This window comes from Lissotriton vulgaris, chromosome 5, assembly GCF_964263255.1.
Source record: "Lissotriton vulgaris chromosome 5, aLisVul1.2, whole genome shotgun sequence".
NCBI lineage: Eukaryota > Metazoa > Chordata > Amphibia > Caudata > Salamandridae > Lissotriton > Lissotriton vulgaris.
In genome coordinates this window covers 2,022,468,459-2,022,493,137 of record NC_141693.1, presented here as the reverse complement: position 1 = coordinate 2,022,493,137, position 24,679 = coordinate 2,022,468,459, and the positions used below count along the sequence as shown (strand labels likewise).

General features: G+C 50.0%; 1 protein-coding gene across 2 annotated transcripts in view; it reads left to right on the top strand.

Moving 5' to 3' along the window:
- The window catches only part of NUP188 (nucleoporin 188), a 1,272,194-nt gene that overhangs the window by 356,966 nt on the left and 890,549 nt on the right, over window positions 1-24,679 (top strand). For both annotated transcript variants that reach the window (XM_086924860.1, XM_086924859.1), the window contains exon 17: window positions 2,647-2,773. In XM_086924860.1, coding sequence (XP_086780986.1) covers window positions 2,647-2,773 — 127 coding nt within the window. The remainder of the gene's footprint in view (window positions 1-2,646; window positions 2,774-24,679) is intronic.

Sequence of the window (24,679 nt, the reverse complement as noted above, 5' to 3'; positions counted from 1 at the left end):
AATGTATGTAAATGTATAGGCATTTATATAGCGCACTACTTACCCGTAGGGTCCCAAGGCGCTTCGACCGCTGCGAAACCCTTCCTGGCTTCCCTGAGAGATGGTGCCTTAATGGCTATCTCCAGGGTGAGACCAGGCATCCCCGGCGGTCTGGTGGGGCCGTTAGTGAAGATGAGGCAAGCTAATGCCCAGAGTTGCAGAGTGTGATCGCTGATCAGAGTGGGCACCGAGGCGAGAGAATTATCGAGTCCGTTGACCCTGGTCCAGAAACCTGCCGCGCCGGGAATCGAACCCTGGTCCCTGGCCGTCCTCTGCTCTCGGGTCTGCCGCCTCTAACCAGTGAGCCACACTACTTCACTTCACAGACCGTGATGTCTGGTTCTGTTGGGGTGTGGACACAGGTAGCAATGCCTGGTCTGTTCTGGTGTCATGTACACATGGGCAGTGACTTGTGGTTCTGTTGTCATGTGCACACAGGCAGTGACGTGTGGTTCTGTTGTCATGTGCACACAGGCAGAGATGTGTGATTCTGTTGCGGTGTGCACACAGGCAGTGATGTGTGGTTCTGTTGCGGTGTGCACATAGGCAGTGATGTGTGATTCTGTTGCGGTGTGCACACAGGCAGTGATGTGTGGTTCTGTTGCGGTTTGCACATAGGCAGTGATGTGTGGTTCTGTTGCGGTGTGCACGTAGGCAGTGATGTGTGGTTCTGTTGGGGTGTGCACGCAGGCCGCGATGCCTGGTTCTGTTGGGGTGTGCACGCAGGCCGCGATGCCTGGTTCTGTTGGGGTGTGCACGCAGGCCGCGATGCCTGGTTCTGTTGGGGTGTGCACGCAGGCTGTGATGCCTGGTTCTGTTGGGGTGTGCACGCAGGCCGTGATGCCTGGTTCTGTTGGGGTGTGCACGCAGGCAGTGATGCCTGGTTCTGTTGGGTTGTGCACGCTGGCTGTGATGCCTGGTTCTGTTGGGGTGTGCACGCAGACCGTGATGCCTGGTTCGGTTGGGGTGTGCACGCAGGCAGTGATGCCTGGTTCGGTTGGGGTGTGCACGCAGGCAGTGATGCCTGGTTCGGTTGGGGTGTGCACGCAGGCCGCGATGCCTGGTTCTGTTGGGGTGTGCACGCAGGCCGCGATGCCTGGTTCTGTTGGGGTGTGCACGCAGGCCGCGATGCCTGGTTCTGTTGGGGTGTGCACGCAGGCCGCGATGCCTGGTTCTGTTGGGGTGTGCACGCAGGCCGCGATGCCTGGTTCTGTTGGGGTGTGCACGCAGGCCGCGATGCCTGGTTCTGTTGGGGTGTGCACGCAGGCAGTGATGCCTGGTTCTCTTGTGGTGTGCACACAGGCCATGATGCCTGGTTCTGTTGTGGTGTGCACACAGGCCGTGATGCTGGTTCTGTTGGGGTGTGCACACGGGCCGTGATGCCTGGTTCTGTTGTGGTGTGCACACGGGCCGTGATGCCTGGTTCTGTTGTGGTGTGCACACGTGCTGTGATGCCTGGTTCTGTTGTGGTGTGCACACGGGCCGTGATGCCTGGTTCTCTTGTGGTGTGCACACGGGCCGTGATGCCTGGTTCTGTTGGGGTGTGCACACGGGCAGTGATGCCTGGTTCTGTTGTGCACACAGGCTGTGATGCCTGGTTCTGTTGGGGTGTGCACACGGGCAGTGATGCCTGGTTCTGTTGTGGTGTGCACACAGGCAGTGATGCCTGGTTCTGTTGTGGTGTGCACACAGGCAGTGATGCCTGGTTCTGTTGTGGTGTGCACATAGGCCGTGATGGCTTGTTCTGTTGGGGTGTGCACACAGGCCGTGATGGCTTGTTCTGTTGGGGTGTGCACACAGGCCGTGATGGCTTGTTCTGTTGGGGTGTGCACACAGGCCGCGATGCCTGGTTCTCTTGTGGTGTGCACACAGGCCGCGATGCCTGTTCTCTTCGGGTGTGCACGCGGGCAGTGATGCCTGGTTCTGTTGTGGTGTGTACATGGGCAGCGATGCTTGGTTCTGTTGTGGTGTGCACACGGGCAGCGATGCCTGGTTCTGTTGTGGTGCGCACACAGGCAGCGAATCCTGGTTCTGTTGTGGTGCGCACACAGGCAGCGAATCCTGGTTCTGTTGTGGTGCGCACACAGGCAGCGAATCCTGGTTCTGTTGTGGTGTGCACACAGGCAGCGAATCCTGGTTCTGTTGTGGTGTGCACACAGGCAGCGATGCCTGGTTCTGTTGTGGTGTGGACACAGGCAGCGATGCCTGGTTCTGTTGTGGTGTGCACACAGGCAGCAATGCCTGGTTCTGTTGGGGTGTGCACACGGGCAGTGATGCCTGGTTCTGTTGTGGTGTGCACACAGGCCGTGATGCCTGGTTCTGTTGTGGTGTGCACACAGGCTGTGATGCCTGGTTCTGTTGTGGTGTGCACACAGGCCGTGATGCCTGGTTCTGTTGTGGTGTGCGCACACAGGACGTGATGCCTGGTTCTGTTGTGGTGTGCACACAGGACGTGATGCCTGGTTCTCTTGTGGTGTGCACATTTTGCAGCAGTTAGTTTTGCGAGACTTCTCTTGCCGAATCTCCCCTGCAATGTTCAGGGGTGCAGGGTGAATGGTCGTGTCCGTTCTCTGAAACAACCTGTAACGTACACATTTTCCTTTGTAGATGTGATCCAGCACTGCCAGAGGGTGAAGCCCATCCTCGACTTGGTGCACAAAGTCATCAGCACAGACGTGAGCACAGCAGATTGTCTACTTCCAATTACATCTAGGATCTACATGCTGCTGCAGCGGTGAGCATCAGCTATGCCGTCCTATGCACTCGTGCCCTTAGATCAAGCCTTTTGTGCAGTGTCTGCTGTAGGTTTGCACCTAAATATGGAAATAGATAGTAACTTGTCAGTGTAAGCTTTTGCTTATTCCAAAGAACTTGTGGGGAAAACCTACTAAAATAGGTAATTGAATGGCATTGATTGTTTTTTGTAGGAAGACTGAGATCAGATGGGCCTACTACATGAAACGTTCATAGAAATAAAGTATAATTTTGGAAAATATATGTGGTTTGCTGGAGGTGGTACTCCGGGGTATCTTCCCCTCGCCATCAAATGGTCATGAGAAAATTGATTTAAGGGTAAAGAAAAGAGTAGCACTTAACAGGTAGGTTCAAAGGGTAGGAGCAGCTCTCTGAGGCTTCCAACCAACCTAAATTCAGTCCACAATCGTAAAGGTAAAAATTCAACTTTCTCCCTCTAGGTTTCAGTATTTGTATTTTGTGATATTTACAACCTTTTCCTCTACGTTCTTTACCTCTACATTTATGAAATCACATTTTTAGGTCTCATCTAGCGTTATGCATCGCGCATGCTCTGCTCGCTCTCTGCGAGAGCTAATATGATCAGGAGATTTCAGAAGGGGACTTGAAGCCCTGCCCATCATTTTCATTGGGTCGCGTCAGGGTTTATGCTAAACGCTGGCGTCCCATTGAAAAGGATGCTACTTATTACCGCCCTGTCTCCCTTTTGGATGTCCCCTCCGGACTGGGTCGTCCGCTTCACAGCTGTTGTGAAGGAATTTCTTATCACATCTGTTTCACTCAGCCGCGTGTTTATTTTTTGCATTGTGCTTTTATTTTGTATTCATTGTCTCTAGTGACAGTGTGACTAACTAGATGCAAAGGCTCACGTGGCATCTGTAGTCCATGTCAAGATTACGTCACAAACTTCGGGAGGCAGGGCAAAAGACATTAACTGCCGCTGCTCAATCTCCACGCAAGGAGGTGGAGGCTGGACAGGTTCGGGTGGAGGACCGTCCCCTTTTGCTGCGACAGGAGATCCTCCCGAAGAAGCAGTTGGATCGGGGGATCGATCGCCATGCTGAGTAGCGAATATGCTACTTACCAGTATGCATCTGTTCTTGGCATGTAGGGCTGCTGACATTCATATCAGTGCATAGATCGCCGCCTAGTGTTGGGTCCGGATGATTGCACATTGTTGTCCTGGAAGAGTCTTCGAAGTATCACGAGATAGGTGGCTCCTCCCCTGGACTACAGTGCGCATGGGCATCCTCTCCATCCTCAGATTGTTTTTTCCGCCATTGGGTTCAGATGTATATTTGTTAACTCAAGTTCGGAATCGATAGAAAACTTTATATTTGGCCAAAAGGCCTCTAGGTATCGTCGGTATTGTCTTTGTGATCGGTGCCGAGTACTTGTTCCAGCTCAATCCTCGAGCCGGACGTCAAGAAGAGCCCCGTGGCTATTCAGCACTAAAGGCCCGGTTGACGTCAGAGGCCTTATCGACGATCGATGATGGAACGGAGCTCATTCAAGAGATGTCCCGTTTGCAACTCCAAGTATCCTCACATCGATGTCCATCCGGTGTGCAACAAGTGCCTGTCTCCGGATCACGATGAAGCCAGCTGTATGGCTTGTTCACGGTTCCGATCCAAGAAAACACTTCGCCTTCGACGCGCACCGCGGAAGGAAGCCCAGCAGACGGCACCTGACCCGGTGAACATCTTCGATGCTGAGGAAGATGAGGGAGTCGAGCAGGAGATTCAAGGGAACCTGTCGGATCCTGCGTCAGAGATTGACTCCAGTTATGACGCAGAGGATGAGGAGATGGTCGAAAATGAAGACGTCGCGACGAGGTAGGAGAAGACGATGAGGCCTTTGGGGCCGTAGAAGATAGCTCGAGCGAGGAGCTAGGCCCAACCGTTGGTATGGGGGCCGAGACTAAAACACTCTATAAGGCTCAGGTCGAGGGATCGCCACAAGGCCTTACCCAAGATCAAACGCATACTTCTACAGCCTCGCTTCAAGACCCGCTACAGACAATTCAAAAGAGCCATCGGTTGATAGATCGAAATCGAAGCAAAAAACATCGGTGACTATAAAACCGAAAGCACCGGAAACAAAATCGAAACCGAAAGTACAACTTACTTTGGTCGGATCGAAGGCTTCTGATCCATCGGCACCGACGAAACAAAAGAGTGCTATCGACCCGGAGAGGCCGCTAAAGGGTGTCGAGCCGAAGGCCGGGGCACCGAAGAAGAAGGTCAAGGACATCGACCCAAAGAAGTCGGCGCCGAAGACCGTAGACACAAACAAAGGACTCGAAACACAGAGCGTTCTCGATCCTAAACGTCGACTCGACAAAGCAAAGGTCAGCAAAGACCTCGAACTCAAAACAAGCAGTGGCTCTAAGGACCCAGTCGAGTCAACACAACCATCCGCCTCTTTCTCAAAGCAGGTGTTGGACTCGCTGCAGCGCATTAGGGAGAAAGCTATAGCTGTCGGACTGAAGGCCACTCCACCCCCAAAGACAGTCAGTAAAACTCCAAAGGCGTTGGCACCGATTAAGTTTATACTGCCGCCGCCGGTGACACCTAAATCGTTTACCCCTAAGGCGGCCAAGAAGGTGCCCATGGCCTACAACTACTGAAGGGGCCACGAAGCATCGACAGCCTTTGCAGGAAGATCAGTCGAGGCAATTCATTGACCCTGAGACTGGTAGACTTTCCATTTACAAGCGAAAGATCGCCCCAGAACAGCCTATGGAGTCTTATACAATTCCATTAAAGAAAAAGAGGGATTCTGCAACGTCACCTCTTCTTTTTGAACCTCTACAACAATATGGACAAGAGCCTGCTCCTTCTTCACCCACACATTCAGATGTGGATGTAGGGGATGGTGACAATGAGTATTACAGTTAACCAGTATTGGGGTATCTTTCATAGATTCACATGCCTGAATCATTTCCCGTCGCCGAGGCGGGAGTCCCACGGTAAATAAAAAAGCAGTACCAAAGGGACATACCGGTGGTAGTCCCAAAAGAAAGGCCTGAGGCCTAGATCTTAGGAGCCTATCTACATCATTATGCTAAAAGAACCAAGAATTTGGTCACAACGAATCAGCTATCAGCACCCTCTAGAACCCTCTCTGCAGAGCCAGTTCCCCTCAGATTTTCACCGCACGTCGTGGGTGAAGGGAGTCTCCCTGAGCTCTGCTCAGTTTTTTCTTCAGCTTTACTTCTTTTTGGATTTCAAGATCATACTTCATTTCTCTGACCCTATTAAGGCAGTAATATGGCAGAATGGCAGTAAACAAGGTAATAGACTATGATTTATGTCTAACCTTTTCCTCAATAACTTTCACGTTCTGAGATATGAGGCTATTATGGGTCAGAGATTTCAACCTGCCACTTCTGATGAGGAGAGGTCAAAGGGAGAAGTCGCGCCCGGAGCCTACTGAGGGCGCGCATAAAAGCCATAAGATTCACCTTGAGTCTTTATAGGCACTTCTCGCAGAGGATACAACTCCCTTTTTATCCCTGACACTGCATCAGGGAAGTCCTCTTGACCTGACATTAGGAGTATATAACATAACTCCATGTCTGCTATTACTGCCTTACCTTTATAATCCTCATCAACTATGATCGTCGACGAGGGCCTCATCTTCGATGGTCGTCTACGATGGCCTCTTCTACGGTGGTCGTCGACGACAGCCTCGTCTACGACGGTAGTCGACGACGGCTTCGTCTACGAACGCCTTAACAGTCATCGACGACGGCCTCAACAGTCATCGACGACGGCCTAGTCTACGACGGTCGTCGACGACGGGCCTCGTCTATGACGGTCGTCGATGCTAACAATGGCCTTGTATGCCAATGGCCTAGTCTACCGATGGCATAGTCTACCAATGGCTTAGTCTATCAATATGGCCTTGTCTACCAATGGCCTCATCTGCCAATGGCCTCATCCTCCGATGGCCTGATCTACCAATGGCCTCATCTACCGATGGCCTGTTATACCAATGGTCTCATCTACGAAGGGCGATTGGCCTCATTTATGTTACCCTCATCAACGGATGCCCTCACTTATGATTGCCTCATCTTCGATGGCATTGTATATGGCTGTCGTCTATGACAGCCACGTCTAGGATGGTTGCTCATGACGTTTTTCTATGACGTTGTTCTAGTCTGCATTAACCTCGCCTACATAACCATGTCTACGACAAAGTCTATGTTGAGATTGGCTACGATGGCTTCAGCGGTAACAGCATCAAATATATATTTTTAATGTAGTGGGCAGCAGCTAGATTTTGACTGCCAGCTACAGGCGAACAAACAGAATGTTCGAGGCATGTGGGCTGCTGAATTCATATCTGTGCATAGATCGCCACCTAGTGTTGGGTCCGGATGATTGCACATTGTTGTCCTGGAAGAGTCTTCGAAGTATCACGAGATAGGTGGCTCCTCCCCTGGACTACAGTGCGCATGGGCATCGCCTCCATCCCCAGATTGTTTTTTTCCGCCATTGGGTTCGGATGTGTTTCGGTTCCCTCTGTCGGAACCGATAGTTGTTCAACTTCTACTCGAGACCAAAAGGTCTTTAGGCTGGGCGTCGGTATAGTTGCGTACGGGTTTCTTTCTGACTCTCAGCTCCGATCTCTTACTGCCCTTCCACGTGCTTTCGGCGTGGACGGGCCTACACTACATTTTTGCTATGGAGCGAACTCCGTTTTAGGAAGTGCCCGTTGTGTCACTCTAAATATTCACACCTCGACGTGCACCCCGTGTGCAATACCTGCTTGTCACCGGATCACCGCGAAGACACCTGCATGGCGTGTTCGAAATTCCGGAGCAAGAAGACTTTAAAGATTCGTCGGGCCAATAGGCTCCAGGCTAAGTTATCGGCTACGGCGCCCCCACCAGATGACATTTTCCAAGAATCTGTCGAGGAAGAAGACGACGTGCAAGGTTCGGACTCTGGTCCCGCGTCCGAGGGGGAGACCTACGACGCGGGTGAGGAGAACTTTGACGAAGTCACCGACGAGGTAGGGGACGACGATCAGGCTTTTGCCACGATGGGAGATAGCTCGGAGGAGGAGCATCCCCAACCAGACTCAGGGGTTATTCCCCTTCATACCGCCCAGGTCGAGGGATCGCCTTCGGGCCTCACCCAAGATCTAACTATGAGTCCTACGTCCCCGCCTCCGGGCCCGGTCACGGACATTTATGAACCAACACTTACGTTGCCAAAAACGAAAGTGCAACCGACCGGTCACGCACCCTCGGATGCGAAACCGAAAGTGAAAGTTGCGCTGGTAAAGAAGGTTCTGGAGGCGTCAACTTCCAAGAAAACCAAAATGGCCGACTTGAAGAGCCACGCCAAGATGGCCGACCCGAAGCCCTCGGGGTCGGCGCCGAAGGCGAAGTCCTCCGACGCGGCTGCGTCGGCGCCGAAAGGGGTAGTGGACCCGAAGACGGCTCCAAAGAAGCGTCAGGGCGACGACTCGCATAGGCATGGGCCGTCGGCCCCGAAGAAAGTGCCTGCCGGCGATCAAGCTCTCGACGATGAAGGGTCGCTCGAGCCGGTCCAGCCCTCTCCGGCCTGGACGAAGAAGGTGGCGGAATCCTTGCAGCGGATTCGAAAGGCCAGTGTGGTTCCCGCTCAGGACTCTGTGATGCCTAAGCTCACACCTAAGCCGGCGAAGGGACAAACGCCAATCCGTTTCACCCTACCGCCCAAGTCGGCGCCGAAGGCCTTCGCGCCGAAACAGGGCGGACCCTCGAAGGAGGCATTGACGCCGAAAGCTGCCTTGGCGGTGTCGAAGCTTCGGCTCCAGCCGCTTGCGGAAGAGGAACGTCGTGAAGTAACCATCGACGCCAACACCGGGAAACTGTCGCTCCTCAAAAGGAAAATTACGACGGAGCCGGCGTTGGAACCTTTTAAGATCCCTCTCAAAAACAAAAGGGACTCTGCAGACTCTTCGGCTCTGGTGGAACCTGTGTCCCCACAGGCCCTGGGACACTCGCCGACGCATTCTGTCGCAGCCGATGCGGACGAGGAAGATGCCGAGTACAACTATCCGGCGTACTCGGATCCGGAGGAGGAGGACGTACCTTGGTCCGCCGGAGGCGACACGGACGACCCACAGTCTGGTCAGGACACTCAACTTTTTGCGGCTAAAACGTCCCCGACGGAGGACTCGGCGGCCTTCAATGCTCTGATAGAGAGAGCTGCGGCGAACCACGACGTTGAGCTGCACTCGGACCCCGTGGATGTGGACTTTTTATTCGACACCTTCTCGGTGGCTGAAAAGTCAGTCAAAACGCTACCGATGCTTAAGGGGGTGCTTAAACATGCAACGGAGGTTTTCAAGGAGCCCACCCGAGCGTGTGTGGTCAACCCTCGCATCGACAGGAAATATAAGGCAGCGCCCACGGATCCTACATATATCAAGGGACACTTGCCATTGGACTCCTTGGTTGTTTCCAACGCTCGGAAGAGGGCGAACTCTCAAACTACTGGTGACGCTCCTCCCCCAGACAAAGAGTCCAAGATCTTTGAGGCCTCAGGCAAACGGATTGCTGCACAGGCAGCTAATATCTGGAGAATATCTAACACCCAAGCCCTGCTTGCACGTTATGATGGGGCCCATTATGACACATTAGAGGCCATACTGCAACACTTGCCTGACCAATACAAGGAGGCAGGAGAGATGCTGATTCAGGAGGGTAAACTCATTACGAATGCAGTTGGGAAATAAAAGGAGGACCCCGCAACAGTTGATTAGGGACTGGGGGGGAATAGAATCTTTTAAACAAACTTGGGCGTCCCCTCAAACAAAAACCACACAGGTTGCGTATTCTACCCAAAAAATAGCATGCCGTTAATTCGGCGGGAAATTCGAGACGGCCCATACCGGATCAGTGGAGGGACGTGTGGAAGACTGCCAGAGACCAGGAGCAGGGAGGCCGAATCTAACAATTAAGAAAAAATTTGGAGGTGAACAAGAAGGAACTTGGTAGCAACCCATCCTGAGCATCCGCAAAAGATTTTTAATGGGCAATTGAAGAAACCCATACATAGGAAGACGGTGGCTCCCCCTGGCAGTCCAAGACAAAGCTAACTCAACACAAACACAAGTGGGATCAAAAATCAAAAATTGAAGATTTTTTTCCTGAGTGTGTCATAATCCGATGACTACATGGTGCAGAATTCAATTAAACTGCATCCAGTGGGCGGGCTGCCCTATCTAATCTAAAGAATCAGTCCTGAAGAAGGTCCAAATACAGAAAACCGAAACGCCGCGTTGACTTGTGATTCTTGTTTTTTAATAAAATCTTTTTATGAAATGTATAAATATGTTTTTTTAAAATAATCTTGTATATTGTATTGTGATCATATAATAAATGTACAACAGAGTTTTTATTGCAATTCTTGGTGTGGAAAATAATTTTTAATGCCTCTTTGAACCACCTTTTACTGTGTTTTCTATGTAATTCATTTTGGTGGAAAAACAATGCTTACATTTTAACTCAAACTGTTTACGGTCAAAAGTTGTTTAAGAAATGCTCCTCTATGTACACAATTCACCAAAAATCTAGCCACTACAGAAATATAGCTGAGCTGAACCATAGACCTTGTCTCCCTGATTGAAGCCTGCCTTTAGAGATTGGTATTCTTAACTTTGTAACTTTACCTTTCCCGCCGAATTAACGGCATGCTATTTTTTGGGTAGAATACGCAACCTGTGTGGTTTTTGTTTGAGGGGACGCCCAAGTTTGTTTAAAAGTTTCATTACGAATGCATCCATCAAATGTGCACTGGATGTGGCAGACACAGCCTCCAGGGCTATCAATACCAGTGTGTTGCTTAGACACCATGCCTGGCTTAGAATTTCGGGGTTCAAACCCGACATCCAAACTACGATACTGAATCAAACAGTGAATCCTGACCACCTGTTTGGCCCTGAGGTGGATACCACACTGGAGAAAATGAAAAAAGATACGGAAACTGCCAAGTCAATGGGGGCTTTGCAAAGTCAGCAGTTTCGGAGTGGTTCCTTTCGCCGCTCAAATTCCAGAGGCACCTCAAGGGGACAGGCATCCCAGTCCACACAATATTACAAAAGTAACACCCAAGCCTCGTATAACAACAAGGGTAGGGGTGGTTACAGAGGCAATAATGTCAAGGGCAGGGGACGTGGAAACAATAGCTCCAGGTCCACCACCACCAACAAACAGTGACGTCTTGTCACTGCCCCCCGACCATACAACTCCGGTCGGGGGGAGACTCCAGCAGTTCCTGCCGGCGTGGAAGTCCATCACCACGGACAGGTGGGTGAGGTCTCTTATCCAGTACGGGTACTGTCTAGAGCTTACGTCCATTCCACCGGACATACCCCCAAGGAGCCGTCCTATGTCAGGCGAGCACTTGACCTTGTTGCAGCAAGAAGTTCTAGTCATGCTGCAAAAAGGGGCGATAGAGCTCGTTCCATTGCAAGAGCGGGGAACAGGGGTTTACTCACTGTATTTTCTGATCCCCAAAAGGGACGGATCCCTCCGGCCCATCCTGGACCTCAGGCCCCTAAACTGGTACATTCTCTCGGAGCACTTCCATATGCTCACGTTACAGCAAGTGCTTCCCCTGCTTCAGCAGGGGGACTTCCTGGCTACGCTGGATCTGAAAGATGCATATTTTCATATCCCCTTGCATCCTTCCCACAGGAAGTATCTCAGATTCACGATTCTAGACCAGCATTACCAGTTCAGGGTTCTGCCGTTCGGGGTCACCACGGCGCCAAGGGTATTTACAAAGTGCCTAGCGACTGTGGCGGCGCATCTCCGTCGCCAGAACGTCCACGTCTACCCCTACCTGGACGACTGGCTCATTCAGGCAAAGACAGAACGACAGTGCGTCGACCATGTGTCACGCACCATTCATCTCCTGCACGATCTGGGATTCTCTCTGAACTACCCAAAGTCCCATCTCCAGCCCGCCCACGTGCGACAGTATCTGGGCGCGACAATCAACACTCTGGCAGCCACTGCGCAGCCAAATTCAGTGAGAATCGCCAGTATCCAGGCGCTGATCCAAAGATTCAGACCCCAACACTCGCTTCCAGCGAAGGTGTTCATGCAGTTGATAGGCATGATGGCCTCCTGCATCTCCATTGTCCCGCACGCGAGACTACATATGCTTCTGCTTCAGGAGTGCCTAGCACGTCAGTGGACTCAGGCTCATGGGCAACTGACAGACCTAGTGTTGGTGAGCGGTCGGGCATACAACTCTCTGCATTGGTGGAATCCACAAAACCTTTGCAAGGGCCGACCATTCCAAGAGCCTGTGCCACAGATTATCCTGACGACGGACGCCTCTCTCCAGGGATGGGGAGCGCATGTACTCCAGTACACAGTGCAGGGACTATGGACACTACAGCAAAGGAAGATGCACATCAATGTGTTGGAACTGATGGCAATCTTCATGGCCTTAAAGGCGTTCAAAGTACATCTGTGCAACAAAGTCGTGTTGGTCCGGACGGACAACATGACAGCCATGTACTACATTCAGAAGCAGCGAGGCACACACTCTCCGCAGCTGTCTCATCTGGCTCAGAGCATGTGGAAGTGGGCCATTCAGAGGAACATCTTCCTCATGGCAGAGCATCTCCCGGGCAAGAACAATCAGATGGCGGATCTGCTCAGCAGACACAGCCTTCAAATGCACGAGTGGGAGATACATCCATCAGTACTCCAACCGTACTTCCAAAAGTGGGGTCATCCAGAGATAGACCTGTTCGCCACAAAGGAGAACGCAAAATGCCAAAGCTTTGCCGCCAGGTTCCCACTCCCGCAATCACAGGGCAATGCGATGTGGATGAACTGGTCAGGCAGATTTGCGTACGCTTTTCCCCCAGCACCCCTGATACCGCTGGTGGCACGCAAGCTCAGGCAGCACTCTATGACGCTCATCCTGGTTGCTCCAACGTGGGCTCGCCAACCATGGTACACCACGTTTCTGGAACTCTCCGTGGTACCGCATCAAAGGCTTCATCTCACTCCCAGCCTTCTGACGCAGAGCCATGGCGACATTCAGCACCCAGATCCGCAACAGCTCAACCTGGCGATCTGGCTCCTGAAGTCCTAGAGTTTGGCTACCTCAATCTTCCTCCCGATTGCATGGACATCATTCGGGAAGCAAGGAAGCCCACTACTAGAGCTTGTTATGCGGCTAAATGGAAGAGGTTTGTCATCTACTGTGCTAACCACAATATTGACCCGCTAGATGCTTCCATTCAAAACATCATCTGTTACCTTTTCCACCTGTATCAATGCCATCTAGCGTACTCTTCCATCCGCATTCACCTGTCTGCTATGGCAGCATACCTCCAGAATAGGCAGCACCTGTCACTCTTTAAGGTCCCTGCTATCAAGGCCTTTCTGGAAGGACTCAAAAGGGTCATTCCACCAAGGACCCCACCAGCTCCAGAATGGAACCTCAATGTGGTTCTTACAAGGCTGATGGGTCCTCCCTTTGAGCCACTGCACTCTTGTGAGATTCAGTTTCTGACTTGGAAGGTCGCGTTCTTAGTAGCAATTACATCGCTACGGAGGGTTAGCGAGCTGCAGGCGCTCACCATCCAAGAACCTTTCTTCCAGGTACATGCTAACAGGGTGGTGCTCCGCACTAACCCTAAATTCCTACCCAAAGTGGTGTCACAATTCCACATAAACCAGACAATTGAATTGCCGGTGTTTTTCCAAAACCCAGAGACGCTGGCGGAGCGCATGCTCCACACCCTTGATGTTAAGAGGGCCTTGATGTACTATGTAGACAGGACAAAAGATTTCCGCAAAACCAAACAACTTTTTGTTGCTTTTGCCACACACCTCAAGGGAAACGCTATCTCCAAAGCGGGGATTGCTAGGTGGATAGTAAAGTGCATTCAGATATGTTACGCTAAAGCTAAGCGCACTGTCACTATCCCACCGAGGGCCCACTCCACCAGGAAATTGGGGGCCTCTATGGCTTTCCTAGGTAACATTCCCTTAGAAGATATCTGTAGAGCAGCCACATGGTCTACCACACATACCTTCACTAAGCACTACTGTGTAGACGTGCATTCCAAACAGCAAGCAGCTGTTGGTCAGGCTGTTCTAAAAACGCTTTTTCAGACTGCTGCAGCTGGCACGGGCGGCCGCCGCTAATGGAGGGACTGCTATGTATTCTATGCACAGATATGAATTCAGCAGCCCACATGCCTCGAACTGCGAACGCTACTTACCAGTATGCATCTGTTCTTGGCATGTAGGGCTGCTGACATTCATATCGCCCACCCTCCTCCCCGGCGCCTGTAGCAGCTGCAGTATTCATTCATATATATACATATGCTCATAGCATGGTCATCACTCACATTCTTCACTCCATCTCTGCCAATGGCTAAAAACAATCTGGGGATGGAGGCGATGCCCATGCGCACTGTAGTCCAGGGGAGGAGCCACCTATCTCGTGATACTTCGAAGACTCTTCCAGGACAACAATGTGCAATCATCCGGACCCAACACTAGGTGGCGATCTATGCGCAGATATGAATGTCAGCAGCCCTACATGCCAAGAACAGATGCATACTGGTAAGTAGCATTTGCAATCTCCTTCAAGGTTTTGAAGAGGTATGCAGGAAGTTTACAAGAATGGTACCTATAATAGACTAAGTCTATTCCAGTGTTTCTGCGCATAGAACAGAAATGATGTGTACCTACTAGCAGCCCATCCGGTCTGATAGGCAACTGTTCGACCAAATTCAGTAATTTCACAGCCCGCTCAACAGCAATCTAAAATCCTGCAATGCCTATCACCAAACCGCCTGACAAAGAAGGATGTCGTCTGGACCTTATGGGGAAAAAATTCTCTACTTGGGCAGTGGCCTCTAGTAGAGCTGGCAATCCTTTATCCATGATCGGTTGTTATGACCGTCAAATTTGGTTGGACATAACGAGTTTCGATGACCTCATTACTGAGGACCGAAGGCAGGATGCAGGAAAGATTCTGTTGGAAGGTGAACATGCTGCATCAAAAACTTTAGATTGCGCCTTGAACATCGGGAACACCAACCTCCGTTACTTAGCAGGGGAGGCAGGGCGTAGACGCCAGGGATGGCTTAAAGCTGCTACCTTAAGCCCTGAGCAAAGATTCTAGGCATGGCCTATAATGAAGAGTTTTTGGTTGGATAAACATTTTAAAGAAGCCCCCTTAGTTATAAAGCCTGGCACTGATACTGCACAATCATTAAGCACCCTTCAATATGGGCGCGGATCTTTCTAAGGAGCGAGATGAAGAGGTTTTCATCAAGAGGAGGATACCAAAACCAACCGAATAAGCAGTATCAATCTCGGTACAGCCTTGCAGCCAGGCATCTTGCTGTAGATAGTCTGTCTAGTTTCTCCCGTCAGGGTGGTCGAAAGAGATTTAATTAACAAGGCTTAGACACTAACAGGAAGCCATGATCCCCACAGGGCTCCAATCATTTTACCCTTTTCTCGCGTGGGCCCGAAGGTTTCAGGTTTTTGTTTACAAGTGACAGGGAACTATGTCCGACCAATGGGTTCTAAACCTAGTAACCAATGGCCACTCCCTGGAATTTATCAAACAGCCATATACTACTCCGCCCAGGGGTCCCCCTCCCTCTCGTTTTCACAACAATTAAGTTATTTAAACGAAGGATATTTTATGGCTTCTCTGGTTGGAGAGGATGCGAATTTCCACATACCTGTACATCCAAAACAGCACCAATATTTTCGCTTTCACGTGGCTGGCGCCCATTATAGGTGCGAAGTGCTCCCGTTTGGGATGAGATCGTCACCAAGAGCCTTTCACAAAGTACTTGGTACCAGTGGCAGCAGCATTGAGATCATGAGGAATGCAAGTATTCCCCTGGCTAGACGATTTACTGCTCAAAGGTCCTTCAGAACACGAAACCAAGATTGCCACAGTAGATGTACCCATCTCGTCTTTTCTCTGGAGCAGATTCTCAACGACCGCAAATTACAGTTTCAGTTCAAATGTTTGCTTCGTTCCTGAAGATGTGCTCTTCAGCGATACATCTCTTACCCTTAGCATGGCTCAAAATGAGACCTTTTCAGGAAGACAAACAATGGGTTCGTTCGACGATACCTTCAAGGTTACGTCGTGCATGATAAATTATGTACATTGCTGGTCGCAGACAGAGAATATAACCCAGGGTCGCACGTTCCTGCAAACCATTCCAGGGTTAGTTTTAACGACTGATGCCTCCATGGAAGGATGGGGAGGTCATCGGCAGGATTTGCAGAATTCAAGGAAAATGGTCTCAAAGACAGACAACAGCAGATCAACAGGCTTGAGCTCCACAACGCTATTCTGTCCCCCCAAGTATTCCTCCTGAGGATTGAGGGTTCCTCTGTGCTAGTCCAAACCGACAATACCATCAGCATGTATTTTATCAATAAACAAGGAGGAACTGAATCAGCTACACTCTCGCAAGAGGTTCAGGAATTGTGAGAAGGTGTCGCATTTCACAAGATTTCTTGAGAGCTGAACACGTCCGGGTTCTCCACAATGCTCTGAGCATGTCTCAGTCGGACTGTCACGAGTGGAAGCCGGGAAAGGGACAGGTGAACCCAGTGTTCCAAGTTTGGGTTAAGCCGGCACGGGATCTATTTGCATTCAGAGAGAACAAGGAAGGCCGATATTATGCCAGCAGGTTCCCTTAACAGGGATCAAGAGGGAATGCCCTGTCCATGCAATGGTCAGGAGTTTGTGCGTACGCTTTTCCCCCAATACCATTGGTTCCGAAGGTGTTCTGCAAGATGAAGCTGGAAGGTTACCATCTGATTCCGATTGCGCCCCGTTGGCCAATGTTGGTTCTCGGAACTTCTGCTTTTGTTTACATGAAAGCTCATTCGGCTACGGCCTGAGCCTACAATGTTGTCAGGGGACGGAGGCCAAGTGGTTCGTCAGGACCCACAGTCACTACACTTGCACGCACAGCTTATCATTTGTTAGAGTTCAACGGCATCAACGTTTCAAAGAACTGTTGTGAAATTTTGGCCAAATCTTGTGCCCAAGGCACAATCGGGGCTTATGGAAGCGATTTTGCGGTTGGTGTGAGGTGAATGCCATTCACTCAATTAGTTACTGCAGAACAAGTTCTCCATTATCTGCTCTTCTAGCCAATTGTGGGCTTAGTTTTTCATCGAACAAAATGCGTCTTGCTGCTCTTTCCAGATTTAGGAAAGGTTAAAAATGTTCTTTTTTCTGCTCTTTGGCACTTGCCAAACAGTTTATGAAAGGGCTTTTCCGAGCCTTCTCTCCAGTGCGAGCACCCTCCCAGAGTGGGAACTCGGCATTGCTAGAGCAGTTAATGCAGTGTACATTTGAGCTGATCCATAAACCAGATCTCAAATTCCTCACCTGGAAAATGACCCATTTACTGGCTCTTATTCGGGGAAAAAAGGGTTCGTGAGATCCAAGCTTTCACTATAAAGGAACCCCTCATTTTTACATTTTCCTCGGAACTATGTAACCCTTTGGACAAATCCCAGGTCCATTCCTAGGGTACCAACACAATTTCACTCTAACGAACCGGTAAGATTAAAGACATTCTTTCCGGATCCATCTGCTCCAGCTGAAAGAGTAATATACTCGCTGGAGATTTAACGCTGTTTAAGATTCTAACTACAGAAAACTAAGGATATGAGATGATCCAGCCAGCTGTTCGTGTCTTATGGTCAAGCAACTCTTAGAACGGCTGTTACAAAGGCAAGAATCGCCAGATGATTAGCATCTTTTCTGCCATGACAAGGCTAACAAATCTTTGCAGAGGAAAGTCAAAGCTCTTTCCGACTAGAACAGTATCAACATTCACAGCTTTGTAGGCTGGAGTAATTCCAGAAGATATGTGGAGCTGTGACATGGAAAAATGTCCACACGTTTACGAGACATTACTGCCTTTAGTCTACATGTCAAGAGGGTTCGGCACTTGGACAGGTGGTCCTACGCTACCTTTTTTCGTTAATACCAGTTTCTGTGACCCTTTTGCTTTTAAAATATTATCTATGCTTGCCTTTATTCATGATATGCATGAGGTTATGCGATTTTAACATGTTATAGTTATATGTACTTTAGTAGATATATTGGATGTGTATGAGATTTACATATCCATGTTTGGACTTTACTATGCATGTCTCTTTAGTTCTTATAACTCATGTTTTAACTTTGAAGGTTTGCATTATCAAGCCTCTGGTAACAAATAATGGATGCAACTGGGAGTTTTATCAGCACACGTCTCCCACCATCCGCAACCGACTGTATACTTGGTATACTGCTTGCTATTCTGATTCAGGCATGTGAATCTATGAAAGATACCCCAATACCTGATAAGAAAACAAGTTACTTACCTGTAACTTCAGTTATCCACTATTGGTATCTTTCATAGATTCACATGCAGCCACCCTCCTCCCCGGAGAGTCAGTTCTCTAAGTTCGGGATACTTGTTCCCACTTGTGCTACGAAAATCTGAGGGGAACTGGCTCTGCAGAGAGGGTTTTAGAGGCTGCTGATAGCTGATTGGTTGTGACCAAATTCTTGGTTCTTTTAGCATAATGATGTAGATAGGCTGCTAAGATCGGCCTTTCTTTTGGGCCTACTACCGTTATGCACCTTTGGTACTGCTTTTTTATTTACCGTGGGACTCCCGCCTCGGCGACGAGGAATGATTCAGGCATGTGAATCTATGAAAGATACCAATACTGGATAACTGAAGTTACAGGTAAGTAACTTGTTTTCGTATCCTGTAGACACTGATCCAGAAGACCACACTGAACCCTGGACAGACGCTGTTGACCCAGGGGAGCCACAAAATGCCCCTGACAGTCATATCTATGCTGTTAAAACCTCACCTACAGAAGACACGGCTGCGTTTAACGCGCTTATTGAGAGGGCAGCAAAAAATCATGATGTCCAGCTCCATGCTGACCCTATTGAAGAGGACTTTTTATTTGACACCTTCTCAACCTCAGAGAGAACTGTTAAGACTCTACCCATGCTAAACGGTGTCCTGAAACATGCTGGAGACATTTTTAAGGAGACCACAAGGGCAAGAGTGATAAACCCCAGGATTGAAAAAAAATACAAACCAGCACCTGTGGACCCTACATATATCAGTTCCCAGCACACACCCTGACCCACCCACCTACCTTCTATGCCATCCAGCACACACCCTGACCCACCCACCTACCTTCTATGCCATGCACACCACCCACCCCCTCCCCACCTCATACACACACCTCCCGCCCAAAAGACCCCTTCTCCCTATCACCCTCCCGTACATCAATACAGTGCACACCTCCTCGATCACCAGCCCACTCTCCCACCTGCATACGAACTCCCTGGTCAGCCATTCTCCTCGGTCGGTCGCCCCCACTCCCTCCATCTACCCCACGATGACCCCTCGCCGCACACCCCATTCACCCCTCACCCACCTCCCCTCCAAACCTATCCCTTACCCTCTGGTTGACTCACTCACTTAACACGTCACAAGCCTAGCGCCAATCCCCACTCTTAGACGCAGCATATGCCCCCCTTGTCGCCCTTGCAACACCTCACTCAACTACACCTCCCCGCCCGAACTCTCTCACTCAACCTTTCAGTACTGTTATTAATTGCACATCTCAGGGGCAGCTGAGATTCCAGGAGCCTAGTCCAGACAGCTCGACGACTTCGGAGGGCTGGAAGAGGTCCCCCGCTACACGGCGGAGGAGGGCACTGGACAGCGAATGCTGTCTCATACTATGTGACCTATTGTTCCACCTGTCTGTCTATGCTCCCCCAGGTACTTCTCTTGTAAAGCTCTCTGATATCCGCAAGGATCTTGTCCGCGCTATATAAAACTTTATAAATAAATAAATCAGGGACAGTTGCCGTTGGACTCTCTGGTTGTTTCAAATGCTCGTAAAAGAGCGAACTCGCAGACCACGGTTGATGCTCCTCCCCCCGACAAGGAATCGAAAGTGCTAGAAGCCTCAGGGAAAAGGGTGGCAGCTCAAGCGGCCAATGTCTGGTGAATCTCCAACACACAGGCACTCTTAGCCACATACGACAGGGCTCATTATGATACACTTGAGACCCTGTTGCAACACTTGCCAGATGAGTATAAGGAGGCAGCAGAAATGCTAATTCAAGAAGGGAAACTTATATCCAACGCATCTATTAAGTGTGCGCTAGACGCAGCTGACACTGCAGCTAGGGCGATTAATACAAGCGTTATGTTACGAAGACATGCCTGGCTGAGAATCTCCGGCTTCAAGCCTGAGATACAAACCACCATACTCAATCAGCCAGTTAACCCTGATTACTTATTTGGCCCAGAAGTGGACACCACCCAAGAAAAAATTAAAAAGGACACAGAGACTGCAAAGTCTATGGGGGCTCTACAGTTGCAGCAGTTCAGGGGTGGTTCTTTTCGTCGCTCCAACAATAGAGGAGCTTCCAGAGGCCAGGTGTCCCAGCAGACACAGTACAGTAAAGGAGGCACGCAGACCACCTACAACAAGAACAATAGGGGTGGCTATCGTGGAAACAGCACCAAGGGCAGAGGTCGTGGAAACAACAACTCCCGATCCTCCGCCACTAACAAACAGTGACGTCTTGTCACTACCCCCCGACCATATAACACCGGTCGGGGGGGGCTACAAAGGTTCCTGCTGGTCTGGAAATCCATCACTACAGACAGGTGGGTGAGGCAGCTTATCCAGTACGGTTATTGTCTGGAGTTAACATCCACTTCACCCAACATACCCCCAAGACACCGTCCTATGTCCGCAGAGCATATACAGTTATTGCAGCAAGAGGTAGTCCGCATGCTGCAAAAAGGAGCCATAGAGCTCGTGCCTGTAGAACAAAAATGTACAGGGGTGTACTCGCTGTACTTCTTGATCCCAAAAAAGGGCGGGTCCCTCAGACCCATACTGGACCTCAGGCCCCTAAACCAATACATCTTGTCAGAACATTTTCACATGCTCATATTACAGCAGGTTCTACCGTTACTCAGTTAGGGAGATTTCCTCGCAACACTAGATCTAAAGGATGCATATTTCCATATACCGGTACACCCGTCACACAGAAAATATCTCGGATTTACCATTCAGGATCAGCATTATCAGTTCAAAGTCCTCCCTTTCGAAGTAACAACAGCACCCAGGGTGTTTACCAAGTGCCTAGCGACAGTGGCTGCACACCTACGGAGACAGAACGTTCATGTCTACCCTTACCTGGACGACTGGCTTATCCAAGCAAAGTCTGCCCAGCAATGTGCCACCCACATGTCCCACACCATTCACCTTCTTCACAATCTGGGGTTTTCACTGAATTATCCTAAGTCTCACCTTCAGCCCGCCCACGTACGGCAGTACTTGGGCGCAACAATAGACACTCTGGCAGCCAAAGCACAGCCAAATTCAGTGAGGATCAACAGCATGCAATTGCTGATACGGAAATTCAAACCACAGCACTCGCTTCCAGCACGAGTGTTCATGCAGTTGATAGGCATGATGGCCTCCTGCATCTTCATAGTCCCGCACGTGAGACTACATATGCGTCCGCTTCAGGAGTGCTTAGCACGACAGTGGAATCAGGCTCACGGACAATTGAAAGACCTAGTGTTGGTGACTGGTCGTGCATACAGCTCTCTGCATTGATGGAACCCACAAAACCTTTGCAGGGGCCGACCGTTCCAAGAGCCTGTGCCACAGATAATACTGACGACGGACGCATCTCTCCAGGGATGGGGAGCTCATGTACTCCACTGCACAGTGCAGGGACTATGGACAACACAGCAGAAAAAGATGCACATCAACCTTCTGGAACTGATCGCTATCTTCATGGCGATGAAAGCTTTCAAGGTACACTTGTGCAAAAAAGTAGTGTTGACCCGGACGGACAACATGACTGCCATGTACTACATACAAAAGCAGGGAGGTACACTCTCCACAGTTGTCTCATCTGGCTCAGAGCATGTGGAAGTGGGCCATTCAGAGAAACATCTTCCTCATGGCAGAACACCTCCCAGGCAAGGACAATCAAATGGCGGACCTGCTCAGCAGGCACAGCCACCAGATGCACGAGTGGGAGATACATCCATCAGTACTCCAACCGTACTTCCAGCAGTGGGGTCACCCAGAGATAGACCTATTCGCCACAAGGGAAAACGCAAAATGCCAAAGCTTTGCCGCCAGGTTCCCACACCCACAATCGCAGGGAAATGCGATATGGATGAACTGGTCAGTCATATTTGCGTACGCTTTTCCCCCAGCACTGCTAATACCGCTAGTGGCACGCAAACTGAGGCAACACTCAATGACTCTCATCCTGGTTGCTCCAACGTGGGCACGCCAACCATGGTACACCACGTTTCTAGAACTCTCCGTGGTACCGCATCAAAGGCTACAACTCACACCCAGGCTTTTGACACAGAGCCATGGCAACATTCAGCATCCAGATCCGCAACAGCTCAACATGGCGATCTGGCTCCTGAGGTCTTAGAATTTGGCTACCTCAACCTGCCTCCTGACTGTACGGATATCATAAGGGAGGCAAGAAGGCCCACAAGTAGAGCATGTTATGCGGCGAAATGGAAGCGATTTGTCATTTATTGTGCCAACAACGACATTAATCCGCTGGATGCATCTACTCACAACATCTGTTATCTATTACATCTATACAAATGCAATCTGGCCTATGCTTCCATACGTATACATTTATCCGCAGTAGCAGCTTATCTTCAAAAAAGGCAACATCTTCCCTTTTCAGAGTGCCCGCCATCAAAGCTTTTCTGGAGGGACTCAAACGAGTTACTCCTCCCAGACACCCACCGCAACCTGTATGGAACCTGAATGTGGTCCTTACCAGACTGATGGGTCCACCTTTTGAGCCTCTACACTCATGCGAGATACAATTCTTAACGTGGAAAGTGGCTTTCCGAATAGCAATCACATCGCTACGACGAGTTAGTGAACTTCAAGCACTAACTATCCAAGAGCCATTCATACAGATTCACTCCAACAGGGTGGTACTACGCACTAACCCTAAGTTTCTGCCTAAAGTAGTTTCACAGTTCCATATGAATCAAACTATAGAACTGCCAGTGTTCTTCCAGAATCCAGACTCAGTGGCAGAGAGAATGCTCCACACACTAGACATCAAAAGAGCTCTAATGTACTACATAGATAGGGCAAAAGATTTCAGGAAAACAAAACAACTGTTTGTTGCCTTTTCCCCCCCAACACTAAGGCAACCCCATTTCAAAAGCAGGTATAGCCAGGTGGATCGTTAAGTGCATACAGATTTGCTATCAAACGGCTAAGCGCACATTAATGATTCCCCCAAGGGCCCACTCCATGCGAAAGTTAAGGGCATCCATGGCTTTCCTGGAAAACATTCCTTTAGAGGAAATCTGTAGAGCAGCCACATGGTCTACCATACACACATTTACCAAACACTACTGCGTAGATGTGCATTCCAAACAGCAGGCAGCTGTAGGACAGGCTGTTCTAAAAACACTTTTTTAGACTGCTGCAGCTGGCACGGGCAGCCGCCGCTAATAGAGGGACTGCTATATATTCTATGCACAGATATGAAATCAGCAGCCCACATGCCTCGAACAGAATATGCTACTTACCAGTATGCATCTGTTCTTGGCATGTAGGGCTGCTGACATTCATAACGCCCGCCCTCCTCCCCGGCGCCTGTAGCAGCTGCAGCACTCAGAATTACTCTTAGCATGGTCATCACTTACTGTACTACACGCCATCTCTGCCACAATGGCAAAAAACAATCTGAGGATGAAGAGGATGCCCATGCGCACTGTAGTCCAGGGGAGGAGCCACCTATCTTGTGATACTTCGAAGACTCTTCCAGGACAACGATGTGCAATCATCCGGACCCAACACTAGGCGGCGATCTATGCACAGATATGAATGTCAGCAGCCCTACATGCCAAGAACAGATGCATACTGGTAAGTAGCGTATTCGTTTCTTCTCATCAGTGGCGCTGCAGAGGACCAGGCCCACACGAAGAGTAGTTCACATGGGTTGGGAGGTTCCGGGTCAGCTTTTATCATAATGAGGTTGGAAGTCCTCTTGAAAATTCAACAACGCCGCAGCCCGCAGGCAAGCTTCCTTTGTGCGTAAAATCGCGTCTTAAGGCCTTCTCCCACTGACAAGCCGTCCTTGTTCACCTACATTCTGCAGGGCAATAGGAGGCCCCGTTTCCAGAAGAGATTAAGAAAAGGACTTATTACTGGCAGTAGATATGACTGGTTCCTTGACTTTGTGAGGCACATATTGTATGTCCTTCTGTGGTACTTTGTCTGTGAATGAATGCCAGCCCTGTCCCACATGGCATAGCATGTAGTAACGTCACCTCAATGATTTTTCTTTTTTAGGGAACGTCATACAGACAAGGCGCACGTACTCGAAGTAATGTCCGATTGCAGTTGCTGCAAACGAGCCGCCCAGCTAGGCCTGTGTTTGTTTTACACTTCATATTCTGCCGCGTGGGCACCTGCGAGGGGTTTTATCTGCTTTTGCTATTGAGCACGAAGAAAGCGGGGCACAAGGGTGGGGTTTTGATTGCAAGTGATGGGGAGAACATTGTTCGGTGCTGCAGGTTTTTGAAGTTAATGCCCTGTAACTCGCAGGTGGGGTCTTAGAATGCTTTGTCTCGCGGCACGCAAAGCACAACAGTTTACAGACCTCCCTCGGCTCGGACGTAGAGCGCAACAGTTTACAGACCTCCCTCGGCTCGGACGTAGAGCGCAACAGTTTACAGACCTCCCTCGGCTCGGACGTAGAGCGCAACAGTTTACAGACCTCCCTCG